The sequence below is a fragment of the Ceratotherium simum genome, chromosome 13, assembly GCF_057802395.1.
Source record: "Ceratotherium simum simum isolate JZ-2026a chromosome 13, ASM5780239v1, whole genome shotgun sequence".
Lineage (NCBI taxonomy): Eukaryota > Metazoa > Chordata > Mammalia > Perissodactyla > Rhinocerotidae > Ceratotherium > Ceratotherium simum.
This window is the reverse complement of record NC_141912.1, coordinates 43,569,359-43,589,553: the sequence shown is the minus strand read 5'-3', so window position 1 is coordinate 43,589,553 and position 20,195 is coordinate 43,569,359. Positions and strand designations below refer to the sequence as shown.

Genomic DNA, 20,195 nt, shown 5'->3' with positions numbered 1-20,195 from the left:
TCTGCGCCTCCAATTGGCCCGAACTCTTACAAACCTGCCTGACAACCGGGCGCCGCCTCCTCGGATTGGTCATTGGAGCCAAGCTGCTTCCTTTTTTTCTCATTGGAAAGGAAGAGTACAAACCGCCAGGGTTCGGCTCCCCGAATTGGCTGAAGTGGGAGGTCCCGCCCTAAAGTGGGTCGAGCTTAGCGAAGGAGGCGGGGGTAAGGGGAAGCCCCAGTTTAGCCCAGAGTGCCGCACTCCGGCGTCTGTTGTGCGTCGGCTTCGGCCATTCTTCGCGGTGCGTTGTCTTCTCAAGTGGCTCTGACCCTTTTCCCACTCTGCTACTCCGCCCAGTCCGAACGGAAGGAAAGAAGCCCTAAAATGAAGGGTACCTTTCTTCATCGGGGTAACGTAGCGCTAATTATAAGCAAAATTGATTGAAATTGCTCCCCAGAGTCCTCGAGGGCATCCGTTTCCTAAGACAGGGCTTGCAGAGGATCAAAGGGGAAGCCTAGCAGGCAGGGACCTGGGTGAACTGAACTGAGAATCCAGGATTTGTTGCAACTTTGGAAAGAGGGTCCCGTTCCTACTGCAAGTGTCCTGGGGTTGGGAACCAGCTCGACTTGAGCACTTGAGAACGCAATGGAAAGCTACCTTATTGCTGAGTGTCTGGGGAAATACACGCCTTACTCCCCATGCTGCCAAGCCAATGCCTAATGGGTAAGATTAGTTCTTGTCCGCAAGGAGTTCACAGTCTGGTGACGTTCACAGACGTGTATAAACAGATGAATAAGATAGAATGTAATTACACAAACCTAGAGATGGCTGGAGGAATATGTTTCAGAAAGTCGACTCCAGTAGCAGAGTGACTACATGAAGAAAGTAGAGAAGGCTCAAGAGTAAGCCTGTGGTCCTTGCCCAGGAGAGCAATGTTATAAGACAGTGGCCATGGGCATGGAGAAAAAAGGACAGAATTGGGAAATGTGTAGAATCAACAGGATTTGGTGATTCATTGGATTGTGCGGAAGATGGTAAGGGAGAGGGAGGAGTTGAGGATGACTCCTGGAAGCCTACAGAGATGTAGGAGGAAAACTGGTGTCATAATGGCAGAGGAGTGGTCAGTAGTGTCAGAGTCCAGAGAAAGGTTGAGTAAGATAAAGATCAAACAGCATCACCTTGATTCTGCAGTTAAGTTACGGGTGATCTTTGCACGAAAGTTTCAGAGGAGTAGAAGGAAGGTTATCGTGGGTTGAAGAGTGAGCAAGAGGTATGGAAGTCAAGGCAACAGATGTAGGCTCCTGGCTATCTTACAGAAGTAGTATTTGGCTTTCAATGACGGCGATTTCAAGTTAATGCAAAGTGGACTGCATGCCAACCATTATTTGCCTGAGAGGAAAGGGCATTTATCTGTGGATGGATATTGTCTGTATGGGTGCTGACCCAGGCAGGATACCAGATGTATTTACTCATTCCCAGGGCCTCAAGGAGCACCATAGTCCTGAGGCCTAGAGCTTGCTTGCTAATGTATAAAGCAGACATATCTTCTTTGGACCCACTCCACCATCCTCCCAGTCCTTGGTCCCTCTGGGAGGCAGAGGACAGAGCCACATAAGAGTTTAGAACTACCAAATGGGAACTTTCATCCATATGAATTCAGGTACCTGATACATTCCTGCATGCTGTTTTAAAGATGTGGAACTGGGCAATTTCTTTTTTTTTTTTTTAAAGATTTTATTTATTTATTTTTCCCCTCAAAGCCCCAGTAGATAGTTGTATGTCATAGCTGCACATCCTTCTAGTTGCTGTATGTGGGACTCGGCCTCAGGATGGACGGAGAAGTGGTGCCTCGGTGCGCGCCCGGGATCCGAACCCGGGCCACCAGCATCGGAGCGCGCGCACTTAACCACCAAGCCACGGGGCCGGCCCTGGAACTGGGCAATTTCTGGTTTAGGACTAAAGGTACCTCCAGGAACTATAACTAGACGTTTAAAAAATATTTTCTTGTCTCTCTAAGGATAGAAATACCTTGTAACATGTAAATCTAATATTCAACTCTCAGATTTTCAGGAATGCATAATGTACAAACTAGAAGACTGCCTCAAGATGCTGAGCTGTGAAGAAAAGGAGAAGGTTGGGCAGTAGCTGGAAGAGAATGAAAGGTCCAGAAAGACTAGATTGCCACCAATCAATCCATTGATTCTAAGTGCAAATATATTGCTAATAACTGGAAGTGTGGCCTACTAGTGTATAAATGTACAGGGCAGTAGAGGTGGAGACAAGGATGGAGTCTAAGTAACAGCACAGGTGGGAGGCAAGCTGTTGGTTTGGTGTTCATGACTGAAGCCTTGAACCCCTCTTTTCTGCCTGCTTTGCTGCCCACCCCCCTCTAGGGTAGAAACAAGAAATGGGTCTCCAATTTCTCAAAAAATTAAAAATAGAAATACCATGCAATCCAGCTATCCCCCTACTGGGTATTTATCCAAAGAACATGAAATCAACAATACAAAGAGATGTATGCACCCCTGTGTTCATTGCAGCAGTATTCACAATAGCCAAGACATGGAAGCAACCCAAGTGCCCATCAACTGATGAACAGATAAAGAAGATGTTATATATATATACAATGGAATACTACTCAGCCATAAAAAAGACAAAACTGTCCCATTTGCAACAACACGGATGGACCTGAGGGTATTATGTTAAGCAAAATAAGCCAGACAGAGAAAGACAAACACCATATGATTTCACTCATACGTGGAAGATAAACAAACACATGGATAAAAAGAACAGATTAGTGGGGCTGGCCCTGTGGCTTAGTGGTTAAGTGCACGTGCTCCGCTGCTGGCGGCCCGGGTTCGGATCCCAAGCGCGCACCGACGCACCGCCTCTCCGGCCATGCTGAGGCCACGTCCCACATACAACAACTAGAAGGATGTGCAGCTATGACATACAACTATCTACTGGGGCTTTGGGGGGAAAATAAATAAATAAAATTATTAAAAAAAAAAAAACAGATTAGTGGTTACCAGAGGGGAAGGTGGTGGGGGGAGAGGGTGAAAGGGGTAAAGGGGCACATATTATGATGTGATGTGATGTGATGGATAAAAACTAGACTATTGGGGGTGATCAAGATGCAGTCTATACAGAAACTGATATATAATCATGTACACCTGAAATTACACAATGTTATAAACTAATATGATCTCAGTAAAATAATTTAAAAAGAAGAAAGTCTCCAGTCTGCAAGGATTAGTCTTGGGAGAGCAACCAGTTTTGGAGGGATGAAAAAGCTTTGTCTTTGCTTCAAGTTTAGTGGGAGTAGAATGAACAGGACAATAAGACAAGAAACACTGGAATGTGGGTTTTGTGTAGGATGTGTTGGAACAGGTGTGACACCAAGCACTCCAGGGCTACATGAATCACATGTAGTAATTCATCCAGCAGCCACTACGTATCCATAAGCATGTCTGAAGCAGTTTTACAATCCTACCACTCCCTCCTGCAACCTTCCCCACAACCCCCAAACCTCAGTGCCTATAGTTCCACAGTGGGAACTGTAGGAGCTCCACAGAGGGGACTCCTTCCTAATGCACTGGGCTGAGTTGGTCCTGGGCACCCTTACCGTTCATCGATCATTCAATAAACTAAGTACATGGTATGGGGCAGGATAGTTAAGGGGACGTTACTCCCCCAGCAGGAGCGGAAGGCAAATCCCTGTAAACACAGTCTCAAAGGGCGCGTGCGTAGACTCAGCGATTGTGTTACTGGCATCAACACACCATCCCCGTCCACCCAAGGCATAGCACTCCGTCTCAGAGCACGCTCGCTGCACCCGACGCCCCGCCCACCTTCCTCGCTCCTCCCCCGACGGAAGCGGAAATGGCGTGCGCGCCGCCTCCGTGTCCGCCTCTCCGGCTGCGGAAGCTGTGCTCCTTCCCCTTTTGGTTGGTCTCCTGTCACCATGGCGCTGGCAGTCTTGCGGGTCCTGGAGCCTTTCCCGACCGAGACCCCCGCGTTGGCAGTGCTGCTGCCGCCCGGGGGCCCGTGGCCTGCAGCGGGGCTGGGCTTGGTGCTGGCCCTGCGGCCTGCAGGGGAGAGCCCGGCCGGGCCGGCGCTGCTGGTGGCGGCCCTGGAGGGGCCGGGCGTGGGGACCGAAGAGCAGGGTCCCGGACCCCCGCAGTTGCTGGTCAGCCGCGCGCTGCTGCGGCTCCTGGCCCTGGGCTCCGGGGCGTGGGTGCGGGCGCGGCCCGTGCGGCGGCCCCCGGCGCTGGGCTGGGCGCTGCTTGGCACCTCGCCGGGGCCCGGGCTCGGACCGCGAGTCGGACCGCTGCTGGTGAGGCGCGGAGAGGCCCTGCCAGTGCCCGGACCGCGGGTGCTGGAGACGCGGCCGGCGTTGCAAGGGCTGCTGGGCCCGGCGACGCGGCTTGCTGTGATTGAGCTCCGTGGGCGGGCCAAACTGGGTCCAGAGACTAGGAACAGCAGCCGGCCCCCACCCCCGCCCGTGGTGTCCTCCTTCGCGGTTTCTGGCACAGTCCGGCGACTCCGGGGAGTTTTGGGAGGGACTGGAGATTCACTGGGGGTGAGCCGGAGCTGTCTCCGTAGCCTCGGCCTCTTCCAGGGCGAATGGGTGTGGGTGAGCCGGGCCGGAGAGTCATCGGACACTTCCCAGCCACACTTGGCCACGGTGCGGGTCCTTGAGCCTCGCTGGGACCTCCCTGAAAGGCTGGGACCCGCCTCTGGGCAGCTGGGAGAGCCCCTGGCTGACGGATTGGCCTTCGTGCCTGCCCCTCTGGCTTTTAATCTCGGCTGTGATCCCCTGGAAGTGGGAGAGCTCAGAATTCAGGTAGGATACAGGACTGAGGTCAGGAATGCTTCCTCCTCCTTATCCCCTCTTCTTTGTCTTAACTGAATTGGAAGACCAGAGCTGTAGAATTTAGGTCCCTTACTCCTTAGATCTTGGACTTCTCCCTTAATGTCTCTTAGCCTTATTTATCCATTCTTTACATCAAAATATCATAATCCTCCATAGTGTGGTGGTGAAAGGTGAGAGTCACAGTCATATTACCAGGTGTATATATTAATGTACTCAGTCTAACCAGTTTGTGGAATTGCTTCAGTGTATCCGGTATTATGCTGGGTAGTATGGAGGATGATACCTCACTGCTTTTCCTTGGCTCATGCTTATTATCCTTGGCTTCAGATTCGTTCCTATTCTTCTAGCCTGGTGTGTTAAAATCCTACCATCCTATCCTTCAAGGCCTAGCTGAAGATGCCACCTGTTTACAAAGCCTTTCATAATCTCAGCACCAGAAATTTAACATGATTTCCTCCTATAGCATTTTGTGCCTTTCTTAGGGCATTTATTTTATTCTGATTTCTTATGAGTATGTAATCTGTCTAATCTGTAATTATGTATTGTAAATTCTTTGAAGAGAAGGGCTGTTTATTATCTTTGCTGCCTGGGGTTTAATTTTAATATTTTATTAAATATATCCAAGAGAAGTTTTTGGTTTCTGCCTTTACGGAGCTTACTTCAAGAAGATAATTGTATTTGGGGGGACAAATATAGTCCAGTGTTTAATTAAGTACCTAGATGTGTGGTTTAGGCCTGCACCATCCAATATAGAGGCCATTAGCCACTTTGTGACTCTTTAAATTAACTAAAACTAAATAAAGTTAAAAATTCAGTTCTTCGGTTGCTTTAGTCACATGTCAAGTGCTCAATAGCCACGTGTAGATATAGAACATTTCTATCACTGTAGAAAGTTCTATTAGACGATGCTGGCATAGCCAATTAGTGCTATGGGATGTCAAGCAGAGATATAAGATATGCATGAATGGGAGTCAGGTGTGGGTTTCCTTCTGCATGGAGGAAAAACTACTGGCATAATCAGACTGGAGCTCATTCAGCTGACCCAACACTTTTGGCTTCAGTGAGATCATGCCCTTTTCCCACAGTCTGAATTCAGTGTCCCCACTAATGTCCACTTAATATCAATCCAGTGGCTGCCTGGTGTCATTTAAAGGACGTGTGGGAATTAAATGTCTTTACCATTTCAATGGCTCTGGGCCAACTAAAGCTATCACAGAAAGGTTATCTTTACTGGGGAACTTTTTGGAGCTAGAGTCAGAAACCTCTTCCTACTGCCTGTTAGAAGAAGTTTCTGTTTTCTAGGGAAGATATAGGTATTCAGCTCTGCCACCCTAGGCCTCCCCTTCCATAAGCCTTGTGGTTATGGGAATGATAGAGAATGCAAGTAGAAATATTGGCTGCTAAGGGAGGGCAGAGCCTGACTCCTTGGGAGAAGGTTATAAGGTGGTGGTTATTTCTCTAATAGAGGTACTTGGAAGGTTCCAGCGCCCCTGAAGACAAAGGAAGCTGCTCAGTGCTGCCTGGGCCTCCGTTTGCCAAAGAGTTACACGTCGAAATTGTGTCCTCTCCCCACTACAGCAGTAACGGAAATTATGACCACGTTCTTTACCGGCACTTTCAGACACCCAGGTTAGCTGGTTACCCCTTTCGGGAGGATAGCATCTCACCTTCATTGCTGTCGTGCTATCCCGTGCTACCTAGACCCAGGTACCACAGAGCCTCTGATTTTAAAAAGCCACATTTTAGGCAATATTGTGCTAGAAGCCTCTTGGTGTGTCAGGGAGACAATAGAAGAGAAATCTGGACCACGCGTTGGATCTGGACATTCTAAACTGAGAAACCTCTTTGATTTGAGAGGGCCTCAAAAGAACCAGAATCCTACCTCGCATCTGTGATCCCCCTTTATAGCCTCTCCGCCGTTTCCCCCAGCTCATTCTAGGTGAGAGTTGTTCTCTGGATGACTGCTTGGAATCTCTAGGTGGGCAGTAGGCCCCTAAGAAGTAGTCCGCATGTTGGGGGTGGGAATGGGGGGAATGTGTCAGGCACATGCTCTTGACTCCCATTGTGAGCTGACCAAGGCCACTGCTGTGTTGCAGGGTAGTCCAAGAAGGGGATGTTCTCTGTGTGCCAACAGTGGGGCAAGTAGAGATCCTGGAAGGAAGCCCAGAGAAACTGCCCAGGTATGCAGCCACCTCGTATCTTACAGCTGGGATTCTTAACCTGAGTGCAGGAGTTCTTTGACTCTCTCCCTTCAAGTGGTATGGAATAATTTTGTGCATAAGAACATTTTGTTGTTGTCATGTACATTTTTCTGGAGACAAGGTACATAATCTTCTTCAGGTTCTCAAACAGGCACATGACTGAAAAAAGATTAAGAACCACTGCCTGCTGGGTTTGGGAGGTATTTATTCTCAAATTGATTGGTGGTCCTAGGTAAAGTAAAGCTTTAAAAATAGCTTAATGGGGGGCCGGCCTGGTGGCGCAAGCGGTTAGGTGCGCGCGCTCCGCTGCGGCGGCCCGGGGTTCGCTGGTTCGGATCCCAGGCGCGCACCGACGCACTGCTTGGCAGGCCATGCTGTGGCGGCGTCCCATATAAAGTGGAGGAAGATGGACACAGATGTTAGCCCAGGGCCGTCTTCCTCAGCAAAAAAAGAGGAGGATTGGCGGATGTTAGCACAGGGCTGATCTCCTCACAAAAAAAAAAAAAAAAAAAAAAATAGCTTAATGGCCTCCACCAAGGTGGGATTCCTTGCTTTCCATTCTCAACCACAATGATGTTTGGGTGAGGATTTGGGCACACCTCCCGTATGCTCAACATAAGGAGATCCAGGCTGTGATTTCTGCCCTAACTGATGGAGTGTGCACGTGCTGCTTTTCAATCCTATCTCCCAAAAGGGGGTAGTGAGGGGTTGCTGCTGTCCTTGAGAAGCCTTCTCTCTTTCCTTGTCCTCAACAGAGAATGAGAAATAGAACATAACTGAGCCAAGAACCTCAAAACAAGGAGTATACCCTTCTCCTCCTGTTGACTCTGACCACAGAGGTAAAATGGTGAGGCAAAGAATTCAGAGACTGCTTTGGCCTTATATGAAGGGGGAAGAATGTGTAGCCCCATACCCCAGCCAGTCCCTCTCTTTAGGACTGATTTCCTGTAGCTATTTACTAGAAGAACACAACTGATAGATGTACTACCTCAACTTACAGGAAAATCTCAATGAAGTGGTGGGACCAGCCTGCAGGAAGTTGGTGTAAGAGCCGTCAGGACCAAAGTCTCTGGCCTAGCCAGCCTGGGTCCTGTACAAGAGAGAGGTGCCTTGTCTGGGGCGCCTGATGAATCCTTGGTCAACATTCAGAGCTTAGTTCTGGCCAGTGCTCAATCTCCCCAATCTCAGGGCTGTGGTACCCAGGTGAAGGGCCTGGTAGTGCCCTGGGTAACCCCATTTAGTGCTCCACAGCACCCCCTTTGAGCTTTCCCAGATCAAATCTACAGTGGGGTCCTGGTGGAAAATGCCAGGCTGGCATGTATCAGTCACTTCCCACTTCTGTCTCCCATCCTAAATATAGCAAATGTCTATGGGCTAGCTTTCTGTAGGAAAACTACAGAATGCCCACGTTTTGTAATTTCAGAGGAAATCAGGCACTCGGCCCTCCTGAGGCAGACCAGCAAGCCAGTTCTCTTCCTGGACCTCTGCCGTTCCAGCCCTGTAGAGACCTGCCTCCCTCGTCTAGGTGCTGAGCACATAGTTCTTCCCCTTGAGCAGGTCCTGGAAAGCAGGATTGGGCTGGGCAGGTGGGTCCAAGGCCAGATAGAGATGAGTGCTTTAGCCTGTCTCCCCTGGACTTGGTAAGGGAAGCCCTGCAAGGAGGCTCCTGTGATCCTGGAAAGGAGTTCCACTGTTGCTGGTGTAGCCGCTGCAGACTGTTCCCTGTGCCCTGCTTCCCCAAACCAGGCCAATGAGATCCAGCTCCACCATCTTCTGTCTGGCTCTCGGGACACAACCCAGTGTTCCCCAGCAGTGTCCAGTATGTTCTGGAGGTCTGGCTTTGTACTCACTGAGGTGGTCTAACTGCCCTCTATGGGAGAGGGCATCTCCCTAACCCCCTACAGAGCTGTTCCGCCCTGGATTCTAGTGCTTGCCAGATGCCCTCTGACTCAAGATGTTGGGCTTGATTGAGATTCTAGGTGACAGACCCACTCATCGTTTATTTATAATGATTAACAGTAGGACACCATTTTCCTTATATTCTAGTTTTTACCACAATCACTGCCTACGGGAATAGTTGCAAGGATGTCATAATACCTGCTATGCTTCCCCTCTCCACCTGGAGGCATTCCCACCCCGCCTTTGCTGCCAGAGGGAGCAGTTTTGTGACTGGGATACTGTGAGCAAAGGAATTTGCACCCTAATTGGACCTTAAGGCAGGTTATAGTCCAGCTCTGTCATTGCCTTGCTGCCTGAGGATTAAAGAGAGGAGTCGCTCATCATTTCTCTATCTGGAAAATGGGGCTAGTAACTACCTGCTACACACCCTCGGCCCCCTTAGTAGGCTGAGTAACACAAACTCACTCGGACACTAGCCGGTGACTGCACAGCCCTGGTTATGGCTGGGGGAGCTTTTGAAAAATACAGATGCCTGAGCCCCACCCGAGAACTATTGGAGCAGAACTAGGGTGTGGTTGGGCCTGTGCAGTCTTCTTATTTTTTCCCAAAGGAGGGAAAAATGTTAATTTTTAAATTGAGATATAATTCACATATAATAGAATTCATGCTTTCAAAGTGTACAATTCAGTGGCTTTTAGTATATTCACAGGGTTGTGCAACCAACACTGCTATATAATTCCAGAACATTTTCATCACCCCAAAAAGAAACTCCTACCGGGCCGGCCCCGTGGCTTAGTGGTTAAGTGCACATGCTCCGCTGCTGGCGGTCCGGGTTCAGATTCTGGGCGCGCACCGACACACCGCTTCTCCAGCCATGCTGGAGCCACGTCCCACATACAGCAACTAGAAGGGTGTGCAACTATGGCATACAACTATCTACTGGGGCTTTGGGGAATTAAAAAAAAACAACAAAAAAAGGAGGATTGGCAATAGATGTTGGCTCAGAGCCAGTCTTCCTCAGCAAAAAGAGGAGGATTAGCATGGATGTTAGCTCAGGGCTGATCTTCCTCACAAAAAAAAAAAAGAAAGAAAGAAACTCCTACCCATGAACAGTCACTCGCTATTCCTTCCTTCCCCCAGTCCCTGGCAACCACTAATCTGCTGAATAGAATCATACAATATGTGAGAGATGTTGATTTCTAAAAGTCTCAGAGATAGTTCTAATGTGGGTATGTATTTGAGGGAGAGACTGTATTCTGAAGCCAGTGAACATGGTCAGATGAGCATTGCTTTTTGTGCAGCAGTGCCTTCTCCCATTGGACTGGATGGGTGGGCCGTTTACCTGAAGAAACACACCCCCAAGGCTCTCTGATGGGTGTCGTGAGGGATACGGAGACAGGCATGGCTCCCGCCCTCAAAATGTGTATGATCCAGTCAGGGAGCAAAGGAAGACCATCTGCTTTCCTTTCCCTCACTCCCCTCCCACCATGTCTGAGGGCATTTATTAGTGCTGCTCTTGTCCCTGCAGTGGACCTCTGTGGTTCAGACAGCCACCTTCTCCTTGGGGAGGGGTGTATGTGAGCTCTGGATCAGGGGTTCATTGGGCATCTTTCCTGCAGGTGGCGGGAGATGTTTTTTAAAGTGAAGAAAACAGTTGGGGAAGCTCCGGATGAGCCGACCAGCGCCTACCTGGCTGACACCACTCATACCTCCTTGTACTTGGTGAGGCTCCTGGGGTGGGAGTAGACCTGGGGAAAGGAGCAGAAACAACTTCTGGAAACTAAAGCTTCCTCCCACCTTTCATAGGTGGGTGCTACCCTGAGCCGTGTTCCAAGGCTCCCTTCAGAAGAATCCACTCCCTGGAGCAGCTTGTCTCCTCCGGGCCTGGAGGCCTTGGTGACTGAGCTCTGTGCTGCCCTGAAGCCTCGCCTCCAGCCAGGGTGAGTGAGGCCACAGCCTCAGGGTGTGAGAAAAGCCTGCTCTGCTCGGAACATCCCTAGAGGGGCAGTAGGCCAGACAAGTAGTCTAATGTCCTGGCCGGAGTGGGATTGAGTGGACTTGCCTCAAACCAGTATGCCCAGGCTACTAGCCCGTGTCCATGCTGTAAGCAAATTCCCGGGCTCCTTTCCTGGGATAACCTCCATCCTCCAAGGTCAGCTATGGAGGAAGAATCCCCACTAGGCACTGCTGTCTCTAAGACTGCTCTTCCCCTTGGGGAGCCCACCAGCTATCCTGGCCCTCACCACCCTGGCCCTGAAAGACACAGCTCCTCAAACCACTGGCCTAAGTGTAGACACAGACCCCTGCCTAATTCCTGCCAGTATACTCAAAACCAGACATAACAGTCAAGGCTTTATTGAAGGCAGCGATGACAAAAGGGAATAAGTCCCTGCCCTGCCAGAGCACCACAGGCGGTGTGGGAAATACGGCCTCACCATGTGGAGACAGCCCTAGGGGAGAGGGGGTGTCTTGGAGAGAAAAACAGGGTGTCTGCTTTCTAGATCCAAGGGTCACCGTGTTACTGGGGACTCTCAAGTGTGAGCAGAATAGAGGAGACAGTGTCCGTTCTCTGGTTGCAGGGGTGCCCTGCTGACAGGAACTAGCAGTGTCCTTCTACGGGGCCCCCCGGGCAGTGGGAAGACCACAGCAGTCGCTGCAGCCTGCAGCCGCCTTGGGCTCCACTTACTGAAGGTGAGGGTTCGTGGAGAGTAGAACCCCAACTGTGTCTCCTCCCCAGCCCAGATGTTCCCTCTCTCCCTCTCCCCTCTGCCTACTAGCCTGGCCCTAACATCTCACTCCAGTGGGCCAGTGGGTCAGGCATGTTCCCATGATGCTCAGCTACTGAGAGATGCTTTCAAGAAGGAAGAGGTTTCGGGATTTTGGTAGACCAGGGGATGAGGTTAGGGCAAAGAAGAGGTAGGACTTGGCCAATGTTACCTTCTTCCCCCCAATTCCGCCATCCCTGCCGTCTAGAAGGAGATGGCTGCATCTTCTGAACACTCGCCTCCCCACCCCCACCCTGATTCTCCTGCCCCAGCCACGTCTGCCACTTGCTCACAGACCCTCCGGGACCACCCCCATCCAGGTGCCCTGCTCTAGCCTCTGTGCAGACAGCAGTGGGGCTGTGGAGACAAAACTGCAGGCCACCTTCTCCCGGGCCCGGCGCTGCCGGCCTGTGGTTCTGTTGCTGACAGCCGTGGACCTTCTGGGCCGGGACCGTGACGGGCTAGGTGAGGACGCCCGTGTGGTGGCCACGCTGCGTCACCTCCTCCTCAATGAGGACCCCTTCACCAGGTATTCTACGGAGCTGGGCCTGAAAGGGGGTGGGCCCAGCCCCTCTCCCTCTCCCTCTCCTCAGCCTTTTGTCCTCTCTTCCTCACCGCCTCAATGGCTTCTCAGACATCTACTGCCCATTCGGCTGCCTTCCAGACAGCCCCGAGCTGAGGAGCTAGGGGTATCCAGAGGGAAGAGGATGCAGTCCCCAGTGTTTCTTGGGGAACACTGGGTTGGAGAAAAAGCACAGCCTCTGCCCTCAGTGAGCATAGGGCCCCCTCTCAAGGTATTCCCACCCCATCCAGGAAGCTTTGGGGTGCTCATCTCCCTGTCCCATCCCAGCACCCACCCACCTCCCTGCCCTCCTGCACCAGCTTTGGGACAAGGCAGTGCTCAGGGGCTGCCAGCCACGATCTCGCCCTTAGTGCCCACTCCCTGTCTGCAGCTGCCCTCCCCTGATGGTTGTGGCCACCACAAGCCGTGCTCAGGACCTGCCTGCTGACGTGCAGACAGCGTTTCCTCACGAGCTAGAGATGCCTGTGCTGTCAGAGGGGCAGCGGCTCAGCATCTTGCGGGCCCTCACTGCCCACCTCCCCCTCGGCCAGGAGGTGAACCTGGCACAGCTGGCACGGCGGTGTGCTGTAAGTACCACTCAGTCCTGCCGCCCTGCAAGTGAGGGTAGAAAAGCCTGAGACATTGACAGTGGGCCTCTGCTCAGGCGGAGGGACCAGCCCCCAAGGGTTCCTGCCTACTGTGCCCTGCTCATGTGACCTTCCCTATGGTTCTCTAGGGCTTTGTGGTAGGGGATCTCTATGCCCTTTTGACCCACAGCAGCCGGGCAGCCTGTGCCAGGATCAAGAACTCGGGGTAAGGAAGTTGAGCAGAGCGGGGGGAAGGCAGCAAGAAGAAATATGGATGGGTGGGTGGGGGGCTGGTGAGGAAGGGAGAAGGGAACAGGACCCTGCTGGGGAAGAGGCCTCAGGTCAGGTCCTCCAGAGGCCTCCCTGGGTGTCTCTTTGCAGTTTGGCAGGCGGCTGGAGTGAGGAGGATGAAGGGGAGCTGTGTGCTGCCGGCTTTCCTCTCCTGGCTGAGGACTTCGGGCTGGCACTGGAGCAGCTGCAGACAGCTCACTCCCAGGCCATCGGAGCCCCCAAGGTAGAGACTCCTGGTCCTTGGAGGCAGCACCAGGGCTCCCTCCACCAGCATATCCCCAACTGTGCACTTTCCATCTCCTAGATCCCCTCGGTGTCCTGGCACGACGTGGGCGGGCTGCAGGAGGTGAAGAAGGAGATTCTGGAGACCATTCAGCTCCCTCTAGAGCACCCTGAGCTGCTGAGCCTGGGCCTGAGGCGCTCAGGCCTTCTGCTCCATGGGCCTCCTGGCACTGGGAAGACCCTCCTGGCCAAGGCAGTAGCCACTGAGTGCAGCCTTACCTTCCTCAGGTGGGGAGGGGGCCTAGGAGGGATGGGGGGTGGACTGGGAGCTGCAGCAGGCTCTGGGGAGCAGGAGGGGCTGGCGAGAGGTCATCATGTGTTTATGTGTCTGACAAGTCTCACCCTCTCACATCCCCTCCCTCAGCGTGAAGGGGCCTGAGCTCATCAACATGTACGTGGGCCAGAGCGAGGAGAATGTACGGGAAGGTGAGTGGGGAGGGGCAGGGCTTCCAGCGCTTCTGACACCCCAATGGCCCCTGTGCCACGCCCCGCCCTCGGGCTGCTCACGGTCCTGCCTAGTCCTCCTTACCACTGTCACGTTCCTGCCCACTGGGGCCTGGTAGCTGGAGTGCTAGTGATGAGTTGTCAAACCTGGGTTTTCTCCCCTGTCTCCTGACTTACTCCACCCTGAGCTTCCCCCTCCTATGGGCCCCTCTCTCTCCTCAGTGTTTGCCAGGGCCAGGGCTGCGGCTCCATGCATTATCTTCTTTGATGAGCTGGACTCCTTGGCCCCGAGCCGGGGGCGAAGTGGAGACTCTGGAGGTGTGATGGACAGGTGGGGGTCTGAGCCAGAATGGAGTCTGGGGTGCAGGACAGAGTGAGGTGAGACAGGGTGCAGCAGTCTTCAGAGCTCCTTCGGGTTCTGAGATAGTACGATGGAAACTGAAAGGGGCCGTGGAGTTGGGTGTGGGACATTGAAGAGAATGGGGGCCTGCACGGAGGGCTCCACAGGGCACGACTGAGCAGCAGGCCCTGTGGAGGAGGCCTGCAAGGAGAGGCACCACAGGCAGGGCAGAGGCTGAGGATGGGCCAAGGACTCTCTCGCCTTTACTTCCTCCTTGGCAGGGTGGTGTCTCAGCTCCTGGCCGAGCTGGATGGGCTTCACAGCACTCAGGATGTGTTTGTGATTGGAGCCACTAACAGACCAGACCTCCTGGACCCAGCCCTTCTGCGGCCTGGAAGGTAGGCAGCCCGTACCTCTCACCTCTGCCAGGCCCATTTGGGCCTGTCCCTTCACCCCATCCTGTGCCTCCTTCACCTCTCGTGCTGGGCTGACACTTATGCCCACCTGTCTCCCTAAAGGTTTGACAAGCTGGTGTTTGTGGGGGCGAGCGAGGACCGGGCTTCCCAGCTCCGTGTTCTGAGCGCCATCACACGCAAGTATGCCCTGTTAGAGGGAGACTCCAAGGGCTGGGGCTTTGGGATGGTTGGGGGTAAGTGCAACGTGCAGAACAAGCTGGTCAGGGATGCCTTTTGAGGGAGGAGAGATGCCAGGTAAAACTGTTTCTTTCTGTATCCCCACAACAGATTTAAGCTAGAGCCCTCTGTGAGCCTGGTGAACGTGCTGGATCGCTGCCCTCCCCAGCTGACGGGTGCAGACCTCTACTCCCTCTGCTCTGATGCCATGACAGCTGCCCTCAAACGCAAGGTTCGGGACCTGGAGGAAGGTGAGCCACTCGCCAGCCTAGAGGTCAACCAAAAAGCTATTGGGAATCATGCCCAGTTCTGGAGTTCAGAGGAGGGACTGTTAACGTCTGGGGAACTCTGGGCAGGAAGGTACCTCCCCCAGGGCTATCCCCTGCTTGGGCAGAGATCACAACCTGTTCCTCAGCTGGGATGGGGACCCTGACCTCATCTCCCCCGTTGTGACCCCCCCAGGGCTGGAGCCCGGGAGCTCCGCACTGCTGCTCACCATGGAGGACCTGCTGCAGGCCGCTGCCCGGCTGCAGCCCTCGGTGAGCGAGCAGGAACTGCTCCGGTACAAGCGCATCCAGCGCAAGTTTGCTGCCTGCTAGGAGCCTCCTGCAGCCTGGGCCTCCCCACGATGGCTACAGGTACCTAGGGATCCCCACAGAGACCTGAAAGGGCAAAGAGCTCTTTCTCAGGCTGCCGCTGGCCCACCTGAGGGCTGCCTCCCTCCAGGAGATCCCCTGGGTGCCGAGGGGCATCAGGAGCCCTGCGAGAGCTCAAGAGGCATCCCCTGCCCACCTGTCTGTCCTTCCAGGCCAGCCTGGAGTCCAGGGCCCATCTGCTCAGGAGAGGGGTGGGGCCCAGAGTGTGGGGATTGGGCCCAGGGAGGCCTTTCTGTGACGGAAAATAAAGTATATGCTGCCCCCTGGTGGTGCTACAGTCTGAAAGGCTGGAGTGGGGAAGAGCAAGATTGCGGGAGTAAGCCCCGAGGGAGGGAAGGATGGGCACCACAGGAGCCTGTTCCTTCTGACATTTCTGACACAAACACAAGGTATGCGGGCACTGAAGAAGGCACAGACTATATTGTCCACCCTTCTGTTGGCCTGAACTCAAATCCCTGCTCCCCAGCTGCAGTCGGCCTCTTCCCACACCCCCAGGATCTGCACCAGGGGCTGGACTGGGTGTGGGGCTGCTGGTCCCCACCTCCCCAGACAGAGCCCAGCAGTGCCTAGGCAGAGGGTTGTGGGACCTTAGGCCACGCTCAGTCTGTCCTCTTGAGCACGTGGATGAAATAGCAGGGAATGTAGGCCTGGCCCGGCTTGTAAGGCTTGAAGTCACCCAGGACGCCATGCTGGCACTTGCCCCCGAAGGCTGCTCGGAGCAACTCCGTGAAGGGTGCCAGGCAGTGCGGGTAGTAGGAGAGCCGGAACTTACTGCAACAGAGCCCCCGGACCACCATGAGGCCTGGTGGCCTCAGCACCCCCCAGCTCACCCCCTGCCTAGCCAAGTCGTTACCTCAAGTGAGGAGAACTGTCCTGGCCAGCCTCCGGCACCTGCACTGTGTAATCCAGGGTCACCATGTGGGCCTTGTTGTTCACTGTTAGCACTGAGGTCGTGATGTCCTTGGTCAAGTCACTCTGCAGGTGATGGTGCAGGCTGCATTAGCCTCTGCAGCCACTATGGGGCCTGGACCTCAGGCTCACACCTCCCGCTCTGGGCCCTCCCTTCCCCAGTGGCCCCACCTTATAGTAGATGTTCTTCCCTGGGGGTGCACAACCTGTGCTGAGGATGTGATCGTAGTTGCGATGATCGATAACCAGCAGGCCCCCTGAGCGCACCATGCTCGCAATGTTCTTCAGTGCCAGCCGGTGCTCACTCTGGTCTCCTGAGCTCCGGGCAAGGGCAGAGAGGCTACGTCTGCTCAGGGCCCCCAGCACCAGTTTCCCTCCCATCTCTCTCCTCCCCAGCAGTGCCAGTGCCAAGACAGAGAGGGGCAAAGCAGTCTGCTCTGGCAGGAGAGCAGGCATCCAGGGGTCTGGGGACAGGGGTGCAGCTCAAAGCAAGCCATGCCCAAGGCCACACCCTCTCACCTTTGCAGTCCGGCAAGTGGGCAAAACTGTTTCCAAGGCAGATGACAGCATCGAAACCACCCCCTGGAGGCTTGGGCACATCTTTGTCCAGAGTCATCCAGTTGGCTTCTTCGATGACTGGGGGCCAGGAAGAAGGGAGATCAAGGTGGCACCGTGGTACCAGCAACACCCACCTCCACCAAGTGCTGTCCTGCCTCAGTTTCCCCTTCAAGACACACACAGGGACTCCCCATCCAGTGAGGGGGAAGGGATCATTATGGACTTGGAGAGGGAAGGGAGAAGAGGGGTCAAAGGAGGAGGAAGCCATGTTGGGAAGGAGGGCTCTGTGCTTATGGGTTTTTATTTGGGGGGAGGGACAAGATGCTATCAACATAGTTAAAACCAGCCCCTTATAACTGATGCCTCATTCTGGTGCCTAAGCCTCCCTTTTCAGGGAAATGACTAATTTTGCTGTCCCCTTGAGGGAAAAAAACACTCCATCCTAGAAGCTAAAGAGGCCCAGGGCAGAGAGAACCATGTCCTTGGTGGCTGGGCTGGGAGGGCCTGGCTGGACCACATACCCCACTTGTCAAAGGCGGGCTCGTGCCGCCGATTCCAGCGCTCTTTAAGCGCATACTTCAGCATCTTGTCACTGGCGTCCACGCTCATCACGGTGAAGCCCTCTTCCACCAGCATGATGGAGTCCACCCTGGGCAGGGCCAGGGATGAGAGGCGGAGGGGGCAGTCAGGGGCCTGGGAAGGCAAGGAGGAGGCCCTGTGCTGGACACTCAGTCTCCTCAACTCCCCAGAGCCCATTCCTCTGCTTCCTCTCCACTGACCTCGAATGACCTGGCAAATCTGTTTCTTATCACCAGGTAGCAACTTTTTTTTTTTTTTTTTTAGCACTTACTGGAGTCAGGCGCTCTACAAACGTGCGTTAATCCTCATGGTAACCCTGTGAAGTAGATGGTGTTATCCCACTTTAGAGATGGGGCAAACTGAGGCTCCTGGAAGTGAGGTGACCTGTGCACAGGAGGTAGTATGGCATGGTGGTATAGAGCACAGGCCAGACCCTACCTGCCCTGGGTCTGTTTCTTCTCTCCACTAGAGGAGGGTCCTTGACTGTCTGAGGCGGAATTTCCACGCCTGTAAATGGGATATCACCACCCTAACCCTAGCCCTAACCCTCGTGGGATTTTATGAGGATTTTTGAAACGGATGTATCAAAAGCTTCGGGCACAGCACTTGGCAAGAGCAAAAGTGAACAAATGTGAACTGTTACGGCTGCCCAAGACCATCACACAGGAGCAATGTTCGGGCCAGGACCCAGGCTTACATGGTCTGGCCCCAAAGCCCGGCTCTGGCGCTGCCGGGGCGAACCGGCCTCCCCACCGCGCTGTGCCCACGCCCCCCTCTCACCCTGGGCCTCCTCAGCCCCCTCCTCCCGCCAGCCTCGCCCAGGCCCTTGCCCTGCCCGTTCTGCCCGGGCAGACACCCTCTCCCGGCCCTGGCAGCCCGCCTGGCCCAGCTCCAGGCCGGCGAAGGAAGCTGCTCGGATGGGCTCGGCCGTGGTCCTGCGGTCCGGCCCGGGACGAGCCAGACCCCGCTCCCCCGTCCCACTGGCCCCTTCCGGGCTCACCCGGTGCCGCAAGCCACGTCGAGCACCCGCTGGCAGCCGTGCTGACGCAGCAGGCCGATCAGCCAGGCCTTGTACTCGGCCGTGCGGCTGCGGGTGTCCCCGACGTAGAGCTGCCACACGCGCGCCGCCTCGCCGTCCGCGTACTGGTCCGGGAGCCCTTCAGCCGCCACCCCCAGGGAGCGGGTCCGGTACACGCTGTCCACCATCCTGCGACGAGCCTGGCTCCGCGGCGCCCGCTCCGCCTTTATAGGACGGCCCTTCGGAGCCCCGGGGGCCCCACCTGCCCAATGGCAGGTGAGCGCGGGGACACGCCCCCGCTGGGCTCCCGGCCCGGCGCCCGCAATCCTGGACCAGCCCTTCTCCCGGCCTGAAGATTCAGCCCTCTGAACGATCCCATGGCTGGAAAGGACCCTCCCGGCCCCCTGCCCGCTTAACCCAGGTCTCAGGAGAACCGGGGAGGAGCCAGGAGAGCTCGGAGCAGTGAGATTGCCCACTCCACGTCCACTCAAACTGGAAAGAAAGGAAAGAAAACTTCACAGTCCACACAGAGCTGAGGCCCAGGACTGGACCAGTCCCAACGAATGAAGATATTAGCATATCTAAAGAAAGAATGTCCAGCTGAAGGAGGGCCTGGGTCAGCCAGGGAAGGGAGGAATGGGGAGTCTCTGAGGATAATAATGCTGGTCTGGCCATCCAAGTCCAGGACCAGTTCTGGACCAAGGGCTCATCCCACCCACCTGGAGGCAGGTGCTCCTCTGTCCTGTAGGTGACACATCAAGCTTTTCCCTGAGCTGTCCAAGGCAGAGGCTGGTCCTTCCTTCCAACTCCCCACCAACCAATCACCCTTCTAAAGACCATCTGCTTTCCATGGAGGCGCCCACAGGGTGGGAAGTCCAGGGTGAGGGGTGGGAGTGCTTGGTGCAATTATATTGCTCATTGTCACTTCATAAATTGCTCTTTTGGTTTGGTTGGTGTCCATCCACCCTTCCTCCCAAAGCAGAAGGTCTCACCCTAGGACAAAACCCTAGACTGAGGTGGTTTCGGGAGGATGATGCCACCCCAGTGAAGCCCAAAACAGCCAGAGTGGCCTTCCCCATCTGTCTCTCTTCTGGCTTCAGAAAGAGGGAGGTATGGAATTTAGAACAAAGGAGGCTCTCCTCCTCTCACTCCTTTATTGTCTGTAGAATCTGGGAGCTGGAGGAACCCCAAAGATCACATAATCATTCTTTCTATTTGCAGCACACAGACTGCCTCACATGGACCTGTCCATGCCCAAGCAATGGAACCTTGTGCTCACACTGACCCCACAGACAGGTCTTTGGCAACAGGCTTAGAAAGGCACTGTACTGGGGGGGTGCAAGTAGACCCAGAGTTTTCTTTCATCAGAATATTCTGAGGGAAATCCACTCCACCACTCCTAGACTTTGAAAAACATCTCATGTTAAGAGAATTATCCTCTCAGTTGTGGGCAGCAATCTGTGTGCTGTGTCCTTGCATCCAGTCATAATTGTAACCACCTCTCTCTATGGGGTCAGCTGTTTTTATGTATGCGGACTCTGAGAAAATTAGTTTCTTCCTTGGGTAGGAAAATGCATTCTTTACTTAAAATAAACTTGATATTTATTTTACCCTAAA

The 20,195-nt window shown here is 54.0% G+C and overlaps 2 protein-coding genes across 7 annotated transcripts; one reads left to right on the top strand and one right to left on the bottom strand.

Annotated features, from left to right (window-relative positions):
- The first annotated feature begins 3,904 nt into the window (after positions 1–3,904).
- Positions 3,905–20,195, top strand: PEX6 (peroxisomal biogenesis factor 6). 5 transcript variants are annotated; one of them, XR_015554134.1, is made up of 19 exons: positions 3,906–4,825; positions 6,321–6,484; positions 6,952–7,035; positions 10,575–10,677; positions 10,762–10,895; positions 11,535–11,646; positions 12,041–12,249; positions 12,674–12,869; positions 13,019–13,095; positions 13,251–13,383; positions 13,465–13,670; positions 13,807–13,868; positions 14,109–14,217; positions 14,508–14,624; positions 14,745–14,822; positions 14,970–15,109; positions 15,321–15,496; positions 17,825–19,688; positions 19,800–20,195. XR_015554134.1 is itself a non-coding variant. In XM_087438605.1 (18 exons), the coding sequence occupies exons 1-17, from the start codon at positions 3,944–3,946 to the stop codon at positions 15,455–15,457; spliced, it is 2,943 nt and encodes a 980-aa protein (XP_087294731.1). In that variant the 5' UTR covers positions 3,906–3,943; the 3' UTR covers positions 15,458–15,496; positions 17,825–20,195. The 5 variants fall into 5 exon arrangements, 3 of the variants coding, with proteins under 3 accessions (XP_004424194.1, XP_087294732.1, XP_087294731.1); XM_087438605.1 differs by having other exon boundaries at positions 17,825–20,195; XM_004424137.2 differs by lacking the exons at positions 17,825–19,688; positions 19,800–20,195 and having other exon boundaries at positions 3,905–4,825; positions 15,321–15,791.
- On the bottom strand, positions 15,907–18,787 carry GNMT (glycine N-methyltransferase). Of its 2 annotated transcripts, none has more exons than XM_004424138.3 (6): positions 18,561–18,787; positions 17,503–17,630; positions 16,943–17,059; positions 16,595–16,737; positions 16,368–16,489; positions 15,907–16,285 (listed from the first exon to the last, which is right to left on the bottom strand). In XM_004424138.3, the coding sequence occupies exons 1-6, from the start codon at positions 18,764–18,766 to the stop codon at positions 16,114–16,116; spliced, it is 888 nt and encodes a 295-aa protein (XP_004424195.1). In that variant the 5' UTR covers positions 18,767–18,787; the 3' UTR covers positions 15,907–16,113. The 2 variants fall into 2 exon arrangements, with proteins under 2 accessions (XP_004424195.1, XP_087294734.1); XM_087438608.1 differs by having other exon boundaries at positions 17,503–17,876; positions 18,561–18,708.